This window comes from Lithobates pipiens, unplaced genomic scaffold (genome assembly GCF_037356315.1).
Source record: "Lithobates pipiens isolate NorthernLeopardFrog02 unplaced genomic scaffold, aLitPip1_a1.2 Scaffold_8, whole genome shotgun sequence".
Classification (NCBI taxonomy): Eukaryota; Metazoa; Chordata; class Amphibia; order Anura; family Ranidae; genus Lithobates; species Lithobates pipiens.
The window spans coordinates 603,358,233-603,377,231 of record NW_027507903.1 but is presented as its reverse complement, the minus strand read 5'-3'; the positions used below and the strand labels follow the sequence as shown (position 1 = coordinate 603,377,231).

The 18,999-nt window shown below is 46.2% G+C and overlaps 1 protein-coding gene across 1 annotated transcript in view; it reads left to right on the top strand.

Annotated features, from left to right (window-relative positions):
- TRAPPC14 (trafficking protein particle complex subunit 14) overlaps positions 1-18,265 on the top strand; it is a 54,127-nt gene extending 35,862 nt beyond the window's left edge. Inside the window, exons 6-11 of the mRNA XM_077470571.1 lie at positions 3,845-3,992; positions 5,744-5,826; positions 5,904-6,073; positions 6,154-6,308; positions 15,584-15,780; positions 17,893-18,265. Coding sequence (XP_077326697.1) covers positions 3,845-3,992; positions 5,744-5,826; positions 5,904-6,073; positions 6,154-6,308; positions 15,584-15,780; positions 17,893-18,046 — 907 coding nt within the window. The 3' untranslated portion in view covers positions 18,047-18,265. The remainder of the gene's footprint in view (positions 1-3,844; positions 3,993-5,743; positions 5,827-5,903; positions 6,074-6,153; positions 6,309-15,583; positions 15,781-17,892) is intronic.
- Positions 18,266-18,999: the final 734 nt, after the last annotated feature.

Below are 18,999 nucleotides of genomic sequence, written 5' to 3'. Positions count from 1 at the left end.
GTCTTGCGTACACACGGTCACCCCAAATTCTGATTGTTTATAACGCGATGACGTACAACACGTACGACGGGACTAGAAAAAGGAAGTCCATTAGCCAATATCTTCCGTCTTGTACTTGCTTCAGAGCATGCATCGTTTTTGATCCGTCAGAACAGCATACAGACGTGCGGTTTTCCCGATAGGAATTGGTTGTCAGAAAGATTTAAAACATGTTGTATTTCTAGGTCCGTCAGAATTTTTGAAAAAAAAAAAAGATCAGATAAGGCCCACACATGACCGGAATATACGTTGAAAAGATTCCGTCCGACTTTTTCTGTCGGACATTCCGCTCGTGTGTACGCGGCATTATAAAGAAAAATGTTAAAAATCTCTATTTCAGAAATGTGCGGTCACCCAGCAGCGAGCAGTTTATTTTCCACAGTGACGGAGCTAAGAACTGTCTGTGCTACTCCACAACTAAAAGGAATTCTCTTTGTTCTTTCACTCCCTGTCCTCCTTCCAGTGCAGGGTGATTCAGTGCAATGTGGGCTGTTGGTTGTTTTTCTTTCAGGCACTTTGTTAGGTAAGGCTCTTTGAAATACAAGCCATCCCCAGTTTGGTGCATGGGAATGCATGAAGAATTCAGTGGGTTGTACATGACTACTTGAGAAAGAATGTAAACAGAAGATCCAAAGTATCTGTAAACCAAACACATACTATGCACATCATAACAATGCTCAGCCACTGGTTAGTGCCGGTTCACACTTGTGCGATGCCACACGTTGCATGTAATTCGCAGCGCACTGCTGTTCACATTACATGCAATGTCAGCCATACAGATAGTATGGCTGATATCGCACCGCATTCGGTCCAAACACGCACAGGACACCTTTTTCTTTCCGGGCCAGAATCGGATCGAATGTTTGTTCACACATATGCGATCCGATTCATGTCCGAACTGTCAGTTCGCAGTGCGATACGCGAGCTGAAATGGGGGTGTCGTTAACATATGACACTCCCCAGCAGTTTGCATATGGCAGTGTGAACAGCCGTGCGATGCGGGAACCCAGAGTGGATTCGCAGGGTTCTCGCATCACACAAATGTGAACCGGCACTTATAGAGGAACGTCACTCGCTGTCACTATTTTTAAGAAAACGCAGCCATGCGGGGCTCAGCCCAGCCGTTCCACTCATTCACAGAGTTTGCGGCTGTCGTCTTGTAGTTCACAAAGAACTACCATGATGCTGTAGAGCGCTCTGGTAGTTCATAGGCTCTTCCTGTCAGTGTGCATCTGTCTGTATGAGGTATAAACAGACAGACACACTGACAAGTCCGCAGGAGTCCTGCATGGCACCTGCAATCTGCTGATCATTGGGTGCTAAGCTTTTCAGGCTCCTAACAATTAAAAAAAAAAAATGCATCTTTTACCTGCAAAAAGATGTGCATTTATTTAACCACTTGCTTACTGGGCACTTAAACCCCCTCCTATCCAGACCAATTTTCAGCTTTCAGTGCTGATGCACTTTGAATGACAATTGCGCGGTCATGCTACGCTGTACCCATATGAAATTTTTATCATTTTTTTCCCACAAATAGAGCTTTCTTTTGGTGGTATTTAATCACCTGTGCGATCTTTTTATTTTTTTGTTAAAAAATTTTAAAGACTGAATTTTTTTTTGTTATAAAATTTTAAAACTGGTCATTTTAGTCAGTCATTGATGGGTACTAATGGGTGGCAGTGATGGGCACTGATGGGTGGCAGTGATGGGCACTGATGGGTGGCAGTGATGGGCACTGATGGGTGGCAGTGATGGGCACTGATCGGTTACACTGATAGGCAGTACTTCTAGGCGGCACTGATTGCCACCACTGGTGGGCATTGATAGGTGCCACTTGTGGGCACTGTCAGATGGCATAAATGAGGCATAATTGCCTCTTCCTCTTCGGGACCGATGTCCCTTTCAGATAAGCCGGTGATCGGATTTTTTTTTCTCCTCTGCTGCCAGCATAAGGAGAAAAATAAAACCATCACAAGCTTTTGTTTTGATCATGTGAACATCTGTCATTGGCTGACAGCTGATCACATGGTAAGGGGCCGGGACCGGCCCTTTACTCGGATCAGTGACTCGGTGAATGCAGCACGCTCTGTAGCACACGCGCAGGGAGCATGCACAGGGGAGGCCATCCTATGACGGCCTCCCGGGAATTCAGATCCGCACTGTGGATGTCATTTGGCTATAGCACGGATGTTAAGTGGTTAAAAAAAAAAAGTTAAACGTATACTTTTTTTTAAACTTCTTCCTTCTTTTTTTTTTTATTTACTTCCTGGTTTCCAGGCCTAAGCAAATGATGTCATACATGTCTGGAGTCCTCAGGAGGAGAGGAGGAGGTGTTTTTTCAGCTAAGCTCCCCAACCCCCTATCCCAGCCCCACCCCCCCACACCTGCATGCCTAAACTAAGGACAAGTGGATTCCAGGGAGTAAATGCTATCGGGGATTTCCAAACTGCGGCTGTTGCGGAACTTCACATCCTATGAGGCATTGTAAAACTGACATGAGTAGGCATGATGGGAATTGTAGTTCCTGAACAACTGGAGGGCCATAGTTTGGAGACCCCTCTGCTACATGAATCATTTGCCCTTACTCGAGATGGCCATGGCCAGAAATGCTAGGGGGGTGTTTTTCAAAGTGATTTCTCAGCAAAATAAAGCACGGAGACATGGATGGACGGTGGAGTTTGCTTTGAATACTAAAAGTAAATAAATAGTGTTTATAGTTTGTGGTGCTCAGATGCAGCGTAGTTCCGCTTTAAGCATGCTGTTTATCTGAACATCTAACATATATGTATAAGTTCCTTTTTTTTTTTTTTTTTTTTTTTCAAGCTTCATGTTCTCATTGGTTAAAGTGGTTGTAAAGGCATAATTTTTATTTATTTTTTTTTCTTAAAGACGTTTTTTAAACTCCCATTGCAAGTTGTACCTATAGGTAAGCCTAGAAAAGGGCTTACCTATAGGTACTATAAATATCTCCTAAACGTGCGCATTTAGGAGAAATTTACTGTATACTGTGCCGATGATGAAACGCCCCCGTGCCATTTTTTAACAAGTAAATGTTGTGACTGGCGGCTCCTGTGTGCATGCGTGGGAGTGACGTCATGCGACTCCGGCCAGTCAGAGCTGGGGTCCGCAGCCCCAGAAGGAAGGTGGGTAAACATGGATGCGGCCTGTAGCGGGGACAGCGTGGGCTTCGTTTGCAGGTAAAAGTTACACCCTAAACACGAATAATCACTCTAAACCTAATCCTAACCAAGCTAACTAAATAAGTGAATACATAAATAATATTAAAGGAACCCCTAATAATAACCTTTACACCTTATATAAAATGTAAAAAAATAGAACTGAATGAGAAGGCTAAAAAACATAGCAACAAATGATGAAACGGATTATATTTTTCTGTATTGGCTAATAATAAAAAAATGCTCAAAAACTTGCATGCAAATGCTTGAAAAAAAAAACTCTCAGGTGATGATCTCAGGTGTGATTGCAGCCTTAGTGTATACAGGACTCCGGTATGGCGTCCAGTAGACTGATAATACAGGGCGCAGCAGCGTGATGGCAAACTGACAACGGGAGAATCCGGCACACCTTCCTGTAACTTCTACTAGCAATCCCAGGGAAGCAAACTGACCACGCCTTCACAGGTCTGTTTCCGTGCTTGGCGTGGTCATATTAAAACCAAAACCAAGAACTGGCAGGATCAGCTACAGAAGATTGACAGCTTTATGAATATACACACAAATCTATACAGAATTGGTATTTTTTGGGTGGGTAACATACACTTTACATGACTGTCCTCTGTCCACAGTCACCAGTCAGGAGACGTCAGTATGGCCTCATTCCTGCGACTGCACAGCTGCTCTTCCCAGTTACCCAGTATGCTCTGCTCCCTGGAGGAGCACAACTTCCTGTTCCAGCTGCAGGCAAGAGAGCGCCCCCCTGAGGATGCCAAAGAGGTGAGATGGAAAATACAACAGGCATTTAAATGCATTTATTCATTTGTTAATTTTGATGGAGTAGGAGGAAGTTATGTTTCAATGATTTTTATTACAGATTTTTAGTACAGTATAATCTCTGTGTATTTTGTACAGCATTCAAAGCCATTAGGGAGTCATATTCCGACCCATTGACATAACATAAAACACGAGTAGGAGGAAGTTAAAGTGCAAGTTCACCTTTTCAGAAAAAAAAATGACAAGGGGAGCTAACGTCCTACACCCTCGCTACTCATCCCTGCAGTATTTACCTCCCTGGGTGATGAGCTGTCAGTGCCCACACTGCGTGTGTAGCAGTCAAGGCATTTGAAATCCCTTCTCTTTTTGCAGGGCATCCGGGATGGATCACAGCGATTCTGATTGGTCAATGTGAGCAAAGAGAATCACTCTGATCTGTTCCTGAAGCCCTGCATAAAGATGAGGGAGAAGAGCTGGGATTTCAAATCCCTGGACCACTGCCCTGGCTGTGTGGGAACTGACGGCTCATCACCTACAGAAGAAAATACAGTGGGAAACAGGGTGCAGAGGTTGTAGAGTGTTATGCCGCGTACACGCGTTTGGAATTTCGGCCAGCAAAAGACTGATAATAGCTTTTCATCAGAAAATGTGACTGTGTGTATGCTCCATCGGGATTTAGCTGGGCGAATTCCCGCCAGCAAAAATTTTGAGCATGTTCTCAATTTTCCCGACGGAAATTCAATTCCGACACGCAAAAACTCACGCATGCTCAGATTCAATTACAAGACGGAAGCTATTGGCTGCTGGCTATTGAACTTCCTTTTTTCTAGTCCCGTCGTACATATTGTATGTCACCGCTTTCTTGGCTGTTGGAATTTGGAGTGATCGTGTGTAGGCAAGACAGCTTGAGTGGAATTCCGTCGGGAAAACCATCAGACCTTTTTCCGACCATAATTCTGATCGTGTGTATGCGGCATTAGCTCTCCTTTCAAATTTGTCTTTTTTTTTTTTTCAGAAACTCAATTTTTATTAAGTTCTGACATGATGGCAGTATCTGGATCTATTGATCGTGTGTATAGAGAGAGAGATTTTTTTTAGGATGATGGGTTCTTTTTAAAAAATAAAATAAAAATAATCCAACAGAAAAAATAATTCCTTCAGCTCTGATTTATAAGTCCCTTTCCCTGCAGCCTCAGCTACACAGAATGAATGAACAGGAATAGCTCTGTACAGAGCTTCCAGTTCATTCATAAACTGAGGCATAGTAAACATAGTATATCAGTCTGGATCACTGACTCTATTCATTAAAATAAGGAAGAAGCTGGTAAATGGCACATTTACCAGCTCCTTCCCCGCAGCAGCCAGCCTGACGTGAGAGCAGGAAATCTGTCAGCGCTTTGGGGGGTGTAAAGGCAGGGGGCGGCAGGGTAATGGCAAAGGAGTCCCAGGGTAGAAGGACAGGTATAGGGAGGCATTGGGATCGGCATGTGGCGGAGCCGATGCTCTCCATTTCCCTCCTGTAGCCGCTAAATGTCTGCAGGAGGGAGAAGATGTTTCAGTGGCTGCATGGAGGGATCGGTATCTCCTACATGCAGCTTCCCTCCTATCCAGATGTACAGGGGGTCTGGGTCACAATAGCAACCCCCTGTACGTATGCCCCTGCCTGTATGTTTTTTAGTCTCTCTTGCAGTCTCTGCCCCTATGTCACCTCAGTTTGGTAATTTTTCTCTTTTTTTTTTCTATTGTTTTGTTAGGGTTTGGAGGTTCCATTAGTTGCTATAGTTCACTGGTCAACCTCAAAACTGCCACATTCATCTGGGATTTACACCCACTACAAGTAAGTTATCAAACCACCAGGTAGGTTGTTCTGGGTGGTAACTACAATATGCAATCATTGTTACCTTTTTCTTCCAGGCTCCCAAGTATTCGGCTGGAGAGGCCGCGGTTTGTCATGACCGCTCGCTGTGACTCTCCAGTTCAGGCGCACTCTACGTTTCGTGTCACCTACACTCTGCTGAACGACCTGCAGGATTTCCTAGCTGTTCGACTAGTGTGGTCGCCGGACGTCAACACAGCAGCAGGTGGTGAGTAGAGAGGAGCCAGTAAGAGGAGACACGCTGTCGTGTAGTACATAAGGATTTGCTAAATGTCTGGCCTTCCACAGGTCGGTGCTTGTCTGAAGAGGAGCGACGTATGACCCAGGGCGCCCAGGAGGCCATGGTGTGTTACACTCCAATTAATAGTCTGGGATTCTGTCGGAAAGGAAGCTCAGTGACGATCGGTGTCACCTTCATGGCTTTAAAAGCCGGCTTGTTTGAGGTGAGCAGCAGGAAACTGTGGTAATCTTGTGAGTTTGTTTATCTAAGAGTCATTGGGCTTTTGTTCACTTCAAGCAGGTTTTGCATCCCCATACGAGTCCCTGGATTGCAAAACCCACTAGAAGGAGCTCATCTGCAGGTCAGCTTCACCTGTCAGTAAATTTTTAATGATCTCAGAAATGTCTGAAACTGAAGTTACACGGATGCCATCGACACAAGCCCAAAGCTTGTAGAAGCAGGCTGATGTGCAAAGTATGTAGATCTGTAACATGAAGCATATTCCAAGCTTTTTCTTATAGCCTAATGTTGTGTAATTAAATAGATTCTGCATCTCTGTTAATATGATCCTTTGATCTCTTACAAGCACCCTGCGAAAGGGGGGATAGGTTGTCTTGGAGGTGTAACCATAAGAGCATACTTACTGTCTCTCTGCTGCAGTTGACCATATACACAGTCCTAGCTCAGCAGACAGTGACTATATAGGATGGTCCAGAGGCATAACTAGATCCTTCAGGGCCCTGGTGCAAGAAACCATGAAGGGCACCCCTAACCCCCAGCTGGGGTCCTTCCCTCCAAGCGCGGTGGCGGAATGCTAGGGTCCGGTCACAAGTACCCTTGTGACCCTGGTAGTTCCGCCACTGGTGTCGGTAGTTTTTATTTTTATATTTCTTTTTTTACCATTTTATTTTATATAATTTTTATTTATTTTTTTACACTTTTTTTTATTTATTTTTTTAGGAGCCCTGTTTGGCCTTTGGTGAAATATCAGGGGTCTAAGCAGACCTCCTAATTTTTCACTTTTGAGACAGAGAAAAGAGATTGAGTACTCAATCTGCATCTCTGCAGCCTCAGCTGCACTGAATGAATGGACAGAAGGCGCTCTGTACAGAGCTTCCTGTTCATTCACAAACGGAAGCATAGTAAACAGTTTGTTATGCTTCAGTGATGAATGGGCACATGAGCGATCGGTTCTGATCACTCACTGTGTCCATTCAGAAGAGGAACGGACCGGTAAATTACATATTTACTGCTCCTCTACCTGCACTCCATCCTGACAGATTCCCCCCCCACAGCAGCTGGCGGGAGAGGGTAGGGGGAAACCGGCACAGCTTTGGTGGGACATAGGACCACGCAAGAGCCTGGGGGCAGCAGAAAGAAGAGGAAGCTGGATAGAAAAGGCAGCATATAGAGGAACCGATCCCCTCCATCTCCATAGTTGAGCAGTGTGTTGAACCCTTGAACATCTTCGTGGTGCAGACCATTACTTGAATGGCAGACCAGCTTTATAGGCTACCACAGAGGTGGAGAGGGACAGTGAAGCTCCAGTTGTTTGATGGGTATTGTTGTTATAATGATAGAGGTTCTAAAGGAAGGTTTATGTCTGGAGGCCAGCAACCAGTAGAATGCAGACAGGTGACTGGTAGCTCTCGGTCTGGGTTTGCTGACCTGCCATTCCAGACCATCAAACAGAGTGCAATGCAGAGGGACTACTTGTAAAGTTGGAGCTGTAGTAGGGAGCAGGAGCCACATAAGCCAATGCCTCCTCTGTGGTGTCGGCTCCTGTCCTATGCGGAGTGATACCAACTACACTCCATCTCTTATCCCGGCTAGCGGTCTCCAGAGTGGTGCCAGCAGCAGGAAAGAAGAGATCTTTGAGTCAGTGTGAAGCAATACACTGGACATAATAGTATAAGGCTGCTTTCACACTGATGTGCTGCGGTTTAACCACACAGCAGTGCTGTGTCAAGCATGACCCATTCGAGTGAATGAGGCTGCTCTGCAAGTACTCTGCAATCTTGTGCACTACAGAAAACAAGGGGTTAAAGCAGGCAGCATTGTGTTGCCTTTTCACCACCTTCTTTAGCCCCTTGGACCCCACAGAAGCATGTAGTTGCGGGGCTTTTACAGAGTGGCCCCGTTTACTTGAATGAGTCGTGATTTGGCAGGTGACAGCCCCATCAAAGGAAACACGGGGCTTAATTCCTGCTGTGTACACTTTTGGCTGCTGCCTCAGCAGCTAAACAGGGTAAGAATTGGGGGCGGTAAAACGGTGACTCAACCGCAGGGTTTACACCCCCTACCCTCCACTTTACATGTGATCAAGCATTAAGGGTGCCGCTGCTGAATGCAACTAAGGGCTCATTCACAAGTGCAGCCGGCACTGCTCTTCCCCTGAAAAGGGATCTGAGTGTGTTTGACAGACTGATTTGAACCCATGATTGCTGTGCCATTGCGACACGGTATTACGGCAATTAGAGGTTTAGATCAAGTGTGAGGAGGTGACACTGTGACCGGTGATCTTTGACTTCTCCCATGTTGTTCAGGTAGATCTCCACCTCTTTAGTATTGCCTACCCCTGGATGTGATAGAATATTAGTACCACTTTTGGGGAAGTTTCTGAAAACTTCAGACTGTTAGACCCCGGAGTACAAGCATACACTGATCAGCCATAGCATTATGATCGCTGACAGGTGAAGTGAATAACATTGATTAACTTTTTACAATGGCATCTGAAAGTGGGTGGGATATATGAACATGTTACCCCTGATGTTGATGTGTTGAAAGCAGAAAAAATGGGCAAGCCTAAGGATTTGACTGACTTTGATAGGGGGCAAATTTTAATGGCTAGAGAGCTGGGTCAGAGCAACTCCAACACTGCAGCTCTTGTGGGATGTTCGTGATCTGCAGTGGTCAGAACCAACCAAAAGTGGTCCAAGGAAGGAAAATTTGTGACGGGGTCATGAGTGGCCAAGGCTTATTGATGCACATGGAGAGCAAAGGCTGGCCCATGTAGTCTGATCTAATAGAAGAGCTACTGTGGCTCAAATTGCTGAAAAGGTCAATGCTTGTTCCAATAGAAAGGTTGCTCTTCCTTTCTGTCATGGCTGCAGTGTACATCGCTCTCCTGCTTTCCCCAGGGCTGCTGCGCTATCCTCCTTGTAGTAGTGCAGAGGACAGGCGAGGTGGCGTATCGGGACGGAAAGTAGGAGCTGCGAGCGGGTTAATCATCAGCATACTAACCAGAAAAGTTGTATAGTTCTCGCTTTCCTTTCAGACATGATTTTTATATGGTAGGGCTCAAATTCTGCTGTGAAAGGAAAAGGGGGGAGGGGTGAGATCACTGTTATGAAAGGGTTCAAGGACATTGCTAGGGGGGCTCAGGATACAGCTAAAAAGGGGGGCTCAGGACTCTGCCATAAAGAGGGGGTAAGAACAGTGCTTTGAAGGGGGGCTAAGGGAGGTGGTCACATTGACATAAAGGAGGAACTGTAACATAGAGTGGGGACTATGATGCGTAGGGGAACTCTGACGTAAAGGGGGAGTAACTGTGATGTGAGGAGGGGGGGCAGAGGACAATGATGTAAGAAGGGGACTGTGATATAAATGTGGGGGGCCTGCAATGTAAAAGATGTGAGTCATCAGAAGATATGCGATTCCGACCTCTGCTGCCAAAAAATGTTACTGTTCCGGCCTTCTTTCGGGTAGTTCCTCCACATCGGGGGGGCTTGCAGCGACGTATCAGGTGTAGCGGGCATTTCTCGTTATGAGTAATAGACGTGTGAAACACTTGCAGATTTGGTGTCACTTGTGTTGTCCCCATGTGTTCTATGGAATAAAGTTGGAATATCTTTATTTAAGTGGTGTGCGGCCAGCTCTTTTTATCCTATGATGTGAGGTGGCGATCCTGGGCGAGCACCCACTACAGAGACATGGATTGCAGCCTCACCTGGAGCGGTGTGTTTTCTTTCTCTGGGGCATTTCAGGTGTGGTTGCAAGAAGGAACTTTTTTTTTTTTTTTCCAAGCTCTCCCTAGAAAGTGCATAAGGGCCACTTCTGATATTGCGATCAGTCATTGGAAGGAGGGACAGGGCCTGCATGATGATGATGCTGCAAGAAGTGTGGCCCTCCACTTCCATTTGCAGTGACAATGATGAGCTAAAGTAGGACTCTGAGTGATGTCACATACAGCAGTAAGTATGTTCCTCTACTGCAGCCAGTCTCAACCAGGGTTCTGTGGAACCCTGGGGTTCCTCCACAGGTTGCTAGGGGTTCCTTGAGCTGTGGCTGATGAACCACCTTTTTGATAATGCCTACAGAGTTGAAGGTTCAGCATCACTTAGAAAAGCTAGCAGCATGACACCAAATATCTTTAGCTGTCTTTTAAGGGTGACATTCTAAGCCCCACTTTAAGGGGGGGGGCATTCTTCCTATTGACCACCAGTATAATGGGCATTGTTCATATTTACCCCTAATAAATTGGTTTTAGTAAGGGTTCCTCGAGACCTGAAAATAATTTTTGGGGTTCCTCTAGGGTTAAAAGTTTGAGAAAGGCTGCTCTACTGTGTATGCTGCAGTGTTGGGAGCTGCTGCCAGTTAACACAGCAGGGCTAGGCGGATAAAATGACTAAGGGAGATATAGGCACACCGTGCATCACTACAACATCCTGTATTTCCAAAGAGGAAGCGCAGAGACACAAACTTGACCACACCAGCATAGATCGGCATCTGATAAAGGGAAACTGACAGGGTCACTAGGTATTTCTGAATAATTGAGATGCTAAATACCAAACAGATTGCAAAAAAATATATATAAAAAAAACAAAAACAGAACATGCATGTAAAATTTTTATTTTTTGAGGTTACATTCGCTTTGAACTTGGAGTGTGGAGAATAGGGGGGCTCTGGATAACAAGAAGACTTTAACAAACAGTACATGACTGGCTCTTGAGATGTGATTAATGCTCCACAGCAGCACTTCAGAAGAGGAAAGCACACTTTATAGGTAAAGCAGAGAAGGTGCTTTTAAGTGCAGTAATAAAACACTTTAATGACAAGGAAGGGTTAAAAAAAAAAAAAGACAAGATGGAAGTGAGAAACGGGCATATCAATGAATCCATAATGGCCAATGGGATGCCTCCTGGGAGTAAGACATTTGCAGGGTGTTGGAGAAAAATTGCTCCTCACTGGATCAGCTTCAGTTCAAAGTGAATACCAAAGCGAAGAAGAAGGCGCATCCAAGTGCAGTAATAAAACACTTTAATGACAAGGAACAGTGAAAAACACTTATAGGATGGAAGTGAACAAACAGGCATATCAATGAATCCATAATGTCCAACAGGATGCCTCCTGGGAGTAATACCGCGTACACACGACCGGACTTTCCAGCAGACTAGGTCTGACAGTCTTCCCGACTGACTTTCGGGCGGGTTTTTCCGACGGAATTTCCGAAATAACACACACAAACGGACTAAGTCCCTTCGAAAGTCCGTTCGTTTTGAACGTGATGACGTAAACGGGACTAAACAAGGAAGTTCAATAGCCAGCAGCCAATAGCTGCCCTTGCGTCGTATTTGGTCTATCGGACCAGCACACAGACGAACGGTTTTCCCGATTTTTAGTCCGTCGGATAGATTTGAAGCGTGTTCTATTTCTAGGTCTGTCCTTTTTTTTTTTTTTTTTTTTTTTTTTCCCTGAAAAACAATTAGACTAGCCCACACATATGATCGGATTGTCCGATGGACTGATCCCGTCAGACCTAGTCTGCCTGGAAAGTTCAGTCGTGTGTACGCGGCATTAGACAACTGCAGGTGGAAGTTCCAGCCGACCAGCGGTGGTAAAGTCTGTCTTTCTGATCCAAGATGGAGGGCTGGGCTGTCAGGACCAGCATGGAATCCAGGCAACCGGAAGTGATGTCAGAGTGGGCCGGTACATATTTCGGACCATGCCCAGTCACTCCTTCTTCAAATCAATCGTTGGTTGGACTAGTTTGAAGGAGGAGCGACTGGGCATGCTCCGAAACATGTACCGGTCACTCTTAGTTTCCAGTTGCTTGGATTCCATGCTGGTCCCAACAGCACAGACCGAACTTTCCAGGCAGACTAGGTCCAACGGAATCAGTCCGTTGGACAATCCGATCATTTGTGTGGGATAGTCCGATCGTTTTTCAGGAAAAAAAAAATCAGACGGATCTAGAAATAGAACATGCTTCAAATCTATCCGACGGACTTAATTCTGATGGACTAAAAATCGGGAAAACCGTTCGTCTGTGTGCTGGTCTGACGGACCAAATACGACGCAAGGGAAGCTATTGGCTGCTGGCTATTGAACTTCCTTGTTTAGTCCGTTTTACGCCATTACGTTCAAATTGAACTGACTTTCGAACAGACTTAGTCCGTTCGTGTGTGTTCTTTCGGAACTCCGCCGAAAGTCTGTCGGGAAGACCGTCGGACCTAGTCTGCCGGAAAGTCCGGTTGTGTGTACGCGGCATTACTCCCAGGAGGCATCCCGTTGGACGTTATGGATTCATTGATATGCCTGTTTGCTCACTTCCATCTTATACCTGTAAGTGTTTTTCACTGTTCCTTGTCATTAAAGTGTTTTATTACTGCACTTGGATGCGCCTTCTTCTTTGCTGTGGTATTCACTTTGAACTGAAGCTGATCCAGTGAGGAGCATTTTTTCTCCAACGCAGAGCTCTTCGCCTGCCCTGCTGTTATTTTATCTTGCATAGCTGTGCCAAACCCCACAATTCCCCTGTGATTGAAGACAGGTTATCTGTTGCTGATGGGGGGGGGGAAAAATAAAATAATAAAAAAAATCTTTGTCTGACCTTCAGCCTGCCGTCCTCCAGCACTGCGCCTACCCTGTCATTATCGGAGACGGTGTGTGTGTGTGGTGAAGAGATAAGTGCTTGAATAGTACAGTGTATGACCTGACCCTCTCCTCCGCTTTGATGAAAACATAAGACATACTGTTAATATTCCCAGACGATTCATTATTCCAGAGATTGTCTGCAATTATCTCATGACTCACTCTTTGTCTACGGAGGAAGGGCATCTGACTTCTGTGGGCAGATGGGAATTAACCAACGCTAGCCCGGACTATCATGACTTCAGCAGCACAAATTCTTTTATAGTAATGGTTGAAGGTGGCCATGGAACTGGATGATAGATGGCTGGCCAGTTTTATGCATAAACATGCTTGCTCAGTTCCGTGAAAGTTAATTTTTATTCTGTGCAATGAGTAGGTGAAGCACAAGTTTGCTTTAACATGCATTTTAACCATTTGCCTACTGGGCACTACCTTTCCTACCCAGGCCATTTTTCAGCTTTCAGCACTGTCACACTTTGAATGACAATTGTGCCGTTGTGCTACCAGCTATGGGTAAGCACTAGCCATAGTGCTAAACGCGTCAGCTGTTAGCATCTTTCGATGTAATGTAATTTGCCGTGTCCTAAATATTATTTTAATAAAGCATCATTTTAGCATTGGAGTGTGGCCGTTCAGAGTTCTGGCATTATCCACATTATGTGCAGTTGTGCTACATTGTACCCAAACACATTTTTTATCATTTTCTTCACACATAGATCTTTCTTTTGGTGGTATTTAATCACTGTTGTTTTTTTTGTAAACAAAAAAAAAAGGTAATTTTTCGCCTCCAATGATGTGCACTGATGAGGTAGCACTGATAGGCTGAACTGGTGGGCATTGATGAGGTGGCACTGATGGGCAGCTCTGGTGGGCACGAATAGGCGACACTGATGGGAATTGTTTGACAGCAGTGATGGGTATTGATGGCCAGTACTGATAGGTGGCACTCATTACCGGTGTCTTGTCGAATACTGTCCTCCATCGGATAGTGTCCACCCTATACTGCGCTTACACAGTACCAAGGACAAAGACGCCGAAAGTCTCCGAAGATGAACGGTGCCTGCACATTTAATAGTACCTGCTGCCCTCAGTCCAGGTTCAAGCCCCACCAACCAAGTGAACATTTAGTGGAGAGTTAGAATAAAAATATGCAGAGTGTAGCGAGGCCGTGCCGGAAGCGTGGCGAGTGAAGTGAGGCTGTGCCGGAAGCGTAGCGAACGAAGCGAGCCCGCAAGGGGCCCTGTTACAAAGTGCTGTTTTTCAACATCAGGAGCATGTGAAAGGAAGGTACTATTAGGGGGCAGGTGCCGTTCATCTTCGGAGACTTTTGGTGTCTCCTTTGTCCTCCCATACTGAGCAAGAGCTGCGCCTGCACAGTACGGGGCGGACACTATCCGATTGGGGGGGTGGGGGAACACTTCTCGTCAGAACCCTGGCACTGACTGGCATCGCTAATGGGCACTGATTGGTGGCACTTGTGGGCAGTGGTGGACACTGCTGCCACTGGTGGGCATTGATAGCTGGCATTGGTGGGCACAGATTTGTGACCTAGATGTTCCCCCGCATGGAGATGCCGCTCTGTCAGTGTGAGGCGAAGAGAGATGATTACCGGCACTTCCTTGTTTTACATGTGACCGGCTGTGATTGGACACAGCCGATCACATGGTTAAAGAGACCCACGGAAGCGCCCCTTTACAGAGATTGGGGTTGCGCCGTGTCCTAGCAACGCGGCATGGCCGTTCTGGGACGCCGTCATATGGAGGCGCCCCAGAACGAGAGCCACACCGCCCTGCCTCATCGTCATTTGACACCATCATCCCACTTTTGCTGGAATCCATTCCACTGGAAGTGCATTGTCTTTTCTTCAGTCTCTTCTGTGCAGTCAAAGTTCAAGCTGAGTGATTTTAGCATTGGATTTTTAGGTGGCTAAAGTGCTTTAGGAGGAAGGAGGGCATAGCTATACGGACCTGTGCTCTCTTGCACAGAACTATAGAGGAACAGGAAGCCGCTCTGTTCACTGACATGCATCGGTGGCACAGACCAGCAGCGCTGTTAAGCTGGCCATAGATGGTTGTGTATTCTGACAGCGGGACTCTCCACTATCAAAGTACACTGATCAATGGCTGCAGCCACTGAACGACAAATGTTTTCCAGCTTGTCCTTTCGACAGAAGATGATCTAACCACCAACTTCCACTGTCCAGTGACTGCAATACATGGATTGAAATTTGGTCCCTGCTGAACACAGGGCCCATCACATGACCAATAACCCGACACATTGGTCACCTGATCAGTGGCAGTTGTTAAATAGGGGGGAGGAAAACAAGAAGAACTTGCCCTTTTGGTGAAGTTCTGCTTTAATGAGGACAGACTTGGGATAGGCTCGCCACAACATTGTTTAAAAAAAAATCTTTAAGTCAGCCATGACACTTTCTCCTAAGAAAAATCTAAAAGGTAACAAATATTACAAAAAAAAAAAATAGGTATACTGTGTGAGTGGGAACATATCACATCCTGTATAGTGGGGTTTTCTCAAATTTGACTGCAATGGTGGAAATATGCTTTAATACAATTTACCATGACCACTTCAACTAGACTTGATTTCTCTTCTGTTTTCCCCTTCTAGTTGAGCCAACATATGAAGCTGAAGCTACAGTTCACAGCCAGTGTATCACAGGCTCCTCCAGACGCTCGTCCTGTTTCAAGAAGAAGTAGTCCCAGCAGTCCGGCACTTAGGGATCTGGAGAGACAGCAGGCAGGGGGTGCTCTTGGGAGATCCCAGTCTTTCTCTCACCAGCAGCCTCCTCGCGGTCAGCTGATCCGGTGAGGAATCCAACTGCTTTATGGTTTGGGGGGGAGGGTTGGGCTTGGGGTTCGCCATAGGTAGGCATTACAGACCTGTGTATCAGACGGCCTAGGATACATCGATGTTGGTTTGCAAATTTAAGTGCATCTTTGGATAGAGTGCGGAATGCTTAAAGGTTTACTTCACCTTTTCAGAAAAATGAAAAGGGGTTACACAGTAGACCTTCCCCTACCCCCTCTGGTCCACACTGTACTTTACCTCTGTGGGTGATGAGGTGTTAGTGCCCACACAGCCGGTGCAGCAGTCAGGGGATTTGAAATCCCCACTGTACTTCCTCCTCTGTAAAGTTTTCCAGATAAATGAGAGCGATTCCGGTTGGTCAAATGGGTCACGTGGCAGCTCTGACCAATCGGAAATTGCTCTGGTCTGTCCCAAAAGTCCTACAGAAAGAAGAGGAGAGGGGATTTCAGTTGCATGGGACTGACCGTTTTTCACCCATTGAGGTAAGTACAGGGGAGATCAGGGGAGGGTGTATAGTGTTCACCATTTTAAAAAAAATTCTGAATAGGTGAACTTACCTTTAAAATCTCTATCAGGGTTATTGCTGTCCTTCCTTTGGGTAGATTTTCTTTTCTGTCTCCTAGATAGGGATGAGCTCCGGCATGTTCGCACACTCCACGTGCAGAGCCTGCCAGGAAGTTGGCGCTGCGCTAATCACAGGCAGTGAGACGTTTCCCGATCTCTGCAGCCGCACATCGGGAAAATGTCTCTGCCTGTGATTAGTGCAGCGCAGTGCTGACTTCCTGCCAGGCTCTGCAGGTGGAGTGTGCGAACACGCCGGAGCACATCCCTGCTCCTAGACACCACAGGAAGTGAGATGCAATCTCTCCAAAGTGAGGACAGAACCTCTCTCAAGCTCAAATGTTGCAATCTGATTGTGCCACCTCGCTTAGATCTACCAAGTTTGTAATGCAAGGACCCAAATGCACTGATTACTGTGTAAATGTCACTGGCGGAGAAGGGGTCAACACTAGGGGGCGATCAAGGGGTTAAATGTGTTCCCTAGGGAGACTTTTCTAACTGGGGGGGGTGTGACTGACTGGAGAAGGAGCCAGATCTTTGTTCCTACTTAGGAACAGACAAGCTGTCTCTACTCCCCTGTCAGAACAGGGATTTGTGTGTTTACACACACAAATCCCCGTTATGGTGATCGCTCCCGCCGGCCACACGTATCGGATCCCCCACTGTGCAGCAGGTGTGTATGCCTGCTAGGGCTCTTAAAGGTGCCGCCGTAGGGGTAAGGCACTTTCCGCAGCAGTGCCATTCTGCCGACGTATATCGGCGTGAGCCGGTCAGCAAGTGATTGTAAAGTCTCCTTTATTATTTTTATAGAAAAAATAAAAATAAAATGTTATACTTTCCTCCTCTGTGTAGTGGATTTGCACAGAGCAGCCCTGAGCCGCCTCCTCCTCGGGTCCCTCTTCGTTGCTCCTGGCCCCTCCCAAATGGGAGTCACAGCTCCCCGTGTCCATTTACAGGAGCCCTGGCCCCGCCCCCTCTCTCTCCTGATTGGCTAGTTGACTTTGACTGCCATTGGCTGCCGCTGCTGTGTCTCAGCCAATTAGGGAGGGAGAATCTCGGACGGCTGAGAAACTCGTGGACATCACTGGACCCCTCAGGTAAGTATTAGGGGGGCTGCTGCACACAGAAGGCTTTTTAATGTATAGAATGCATTAAGATAAAAAACCTTCTGCCTTCACAGTCATTTTAAGTGTGTACCTGACTGAGGCTCCACAAGATGTCTATTTGTCAGCAGCTTCATCTTGTGATCCTATCTATATTAGGATGGCTATAGATATTAAAGCTTTAGCAAAAATCATTAGGCTGCTATTTTTTATGACTTCAACATGTGCAGGACAGTTATAGGGATGGGTACTCCCTTAAACAATCATTTGTTGTATGTATAAATGCTTAAAGCAGTATGAAACCCCCAAAAAAAAAAAATCATATACGGCAGCTTACATTAGATGTGCTGGCTGCATTCGTTTTCTTTTCTTTTGCCTTTTTTTCCCCCCTCTGTTTGCACCTGGTGATCTGGCCAGTAACACACCTCTCTCTCTTTTGTATAGAACCGGCAGCGTTATGGAGCGTCGCGCAATCACTCCACCCGTAGGATCCCCCTTGGGCCGCCCCCTCTACCTGCCACCCGAGCGGGCCACCCTATCGCTGGATAAAATAGCCAAGCGCCAGTGCAAAGTTCTGGTGGTTAACCCAGTGCAGTGACCTCCGCCAAGGCTGCCAAGCAGAAGTGGAACCTCCTAAACTCGCACGGTTGGACGGGGGTGGGGGAACCAAACAACGCTTGGGATGGAACAAAGGACGTACACCAAACAAGCCTGTACTGGACGGGAGATTGGAGCCACACCAGAGTTTTTCTCCTGGATGGGAAATTAAGGAGCCAAACACCATATGGGCCAAATAGCGTTTGGGTTGGATGGGGGGGGGGGGCCCACCAGTGGCCTAAGCAAATGGGGGGGGGGGGGTCTTGGGGCCAAACGCAGGCTGTGTGCGCAGGAAAAAAAAAAAAAAGGGGGGGAACAGACACAGCCTTTAAGGTGGGAGGGACCGGGGAACAAAAAAAAAAAAACGCAGCCTGTCGGGGGGTGGAGGGTAACTGAAGCCAAACACTGGTAGTACAGACGGAGCTTTGGGAAGCTGGTGTGGGTGGGACATTGGGACCAAAGAATGGAATGTGAGGAGCTTAACGTACAAATGGGGTCAGTGACTCGCCCCATGTGATATAGGAAAACGAGATGGGAGAACGGACTGTATCCCTTTCTCTTTGCCACCTTCTCTCTTGTACATTCAGGGTTTGTTTTTTGTTTTTATGTTTACATTTTTTTGCTGTTTTTTTTTTTTTTTTTGTGTTTAACCAGGCATTTCAGACACAGATCTCGAATGTTTTCTGGTTGCGCCAATTACCATTTATCTTGCACTTAGAGACTATACATTTTTAGCTGCAATGGTTTCCGCAAGAAACGGGGGAAAAAAAACGCCTCGGCCAAAGGGGTGTGTAGAAAAAAAAAAATGCGTATTAAAGGGCCATCAAAAAGTTCTTGAAGCTAGAAAGGCAGCTGGTTGTGGGAAATGTTTGTAGACCACAACCAAGCTGCATGTCAGCGTGTACTAATGGTACATTTTATGCCCCCCACCCCCTCCACACTTTATTTAAAAAA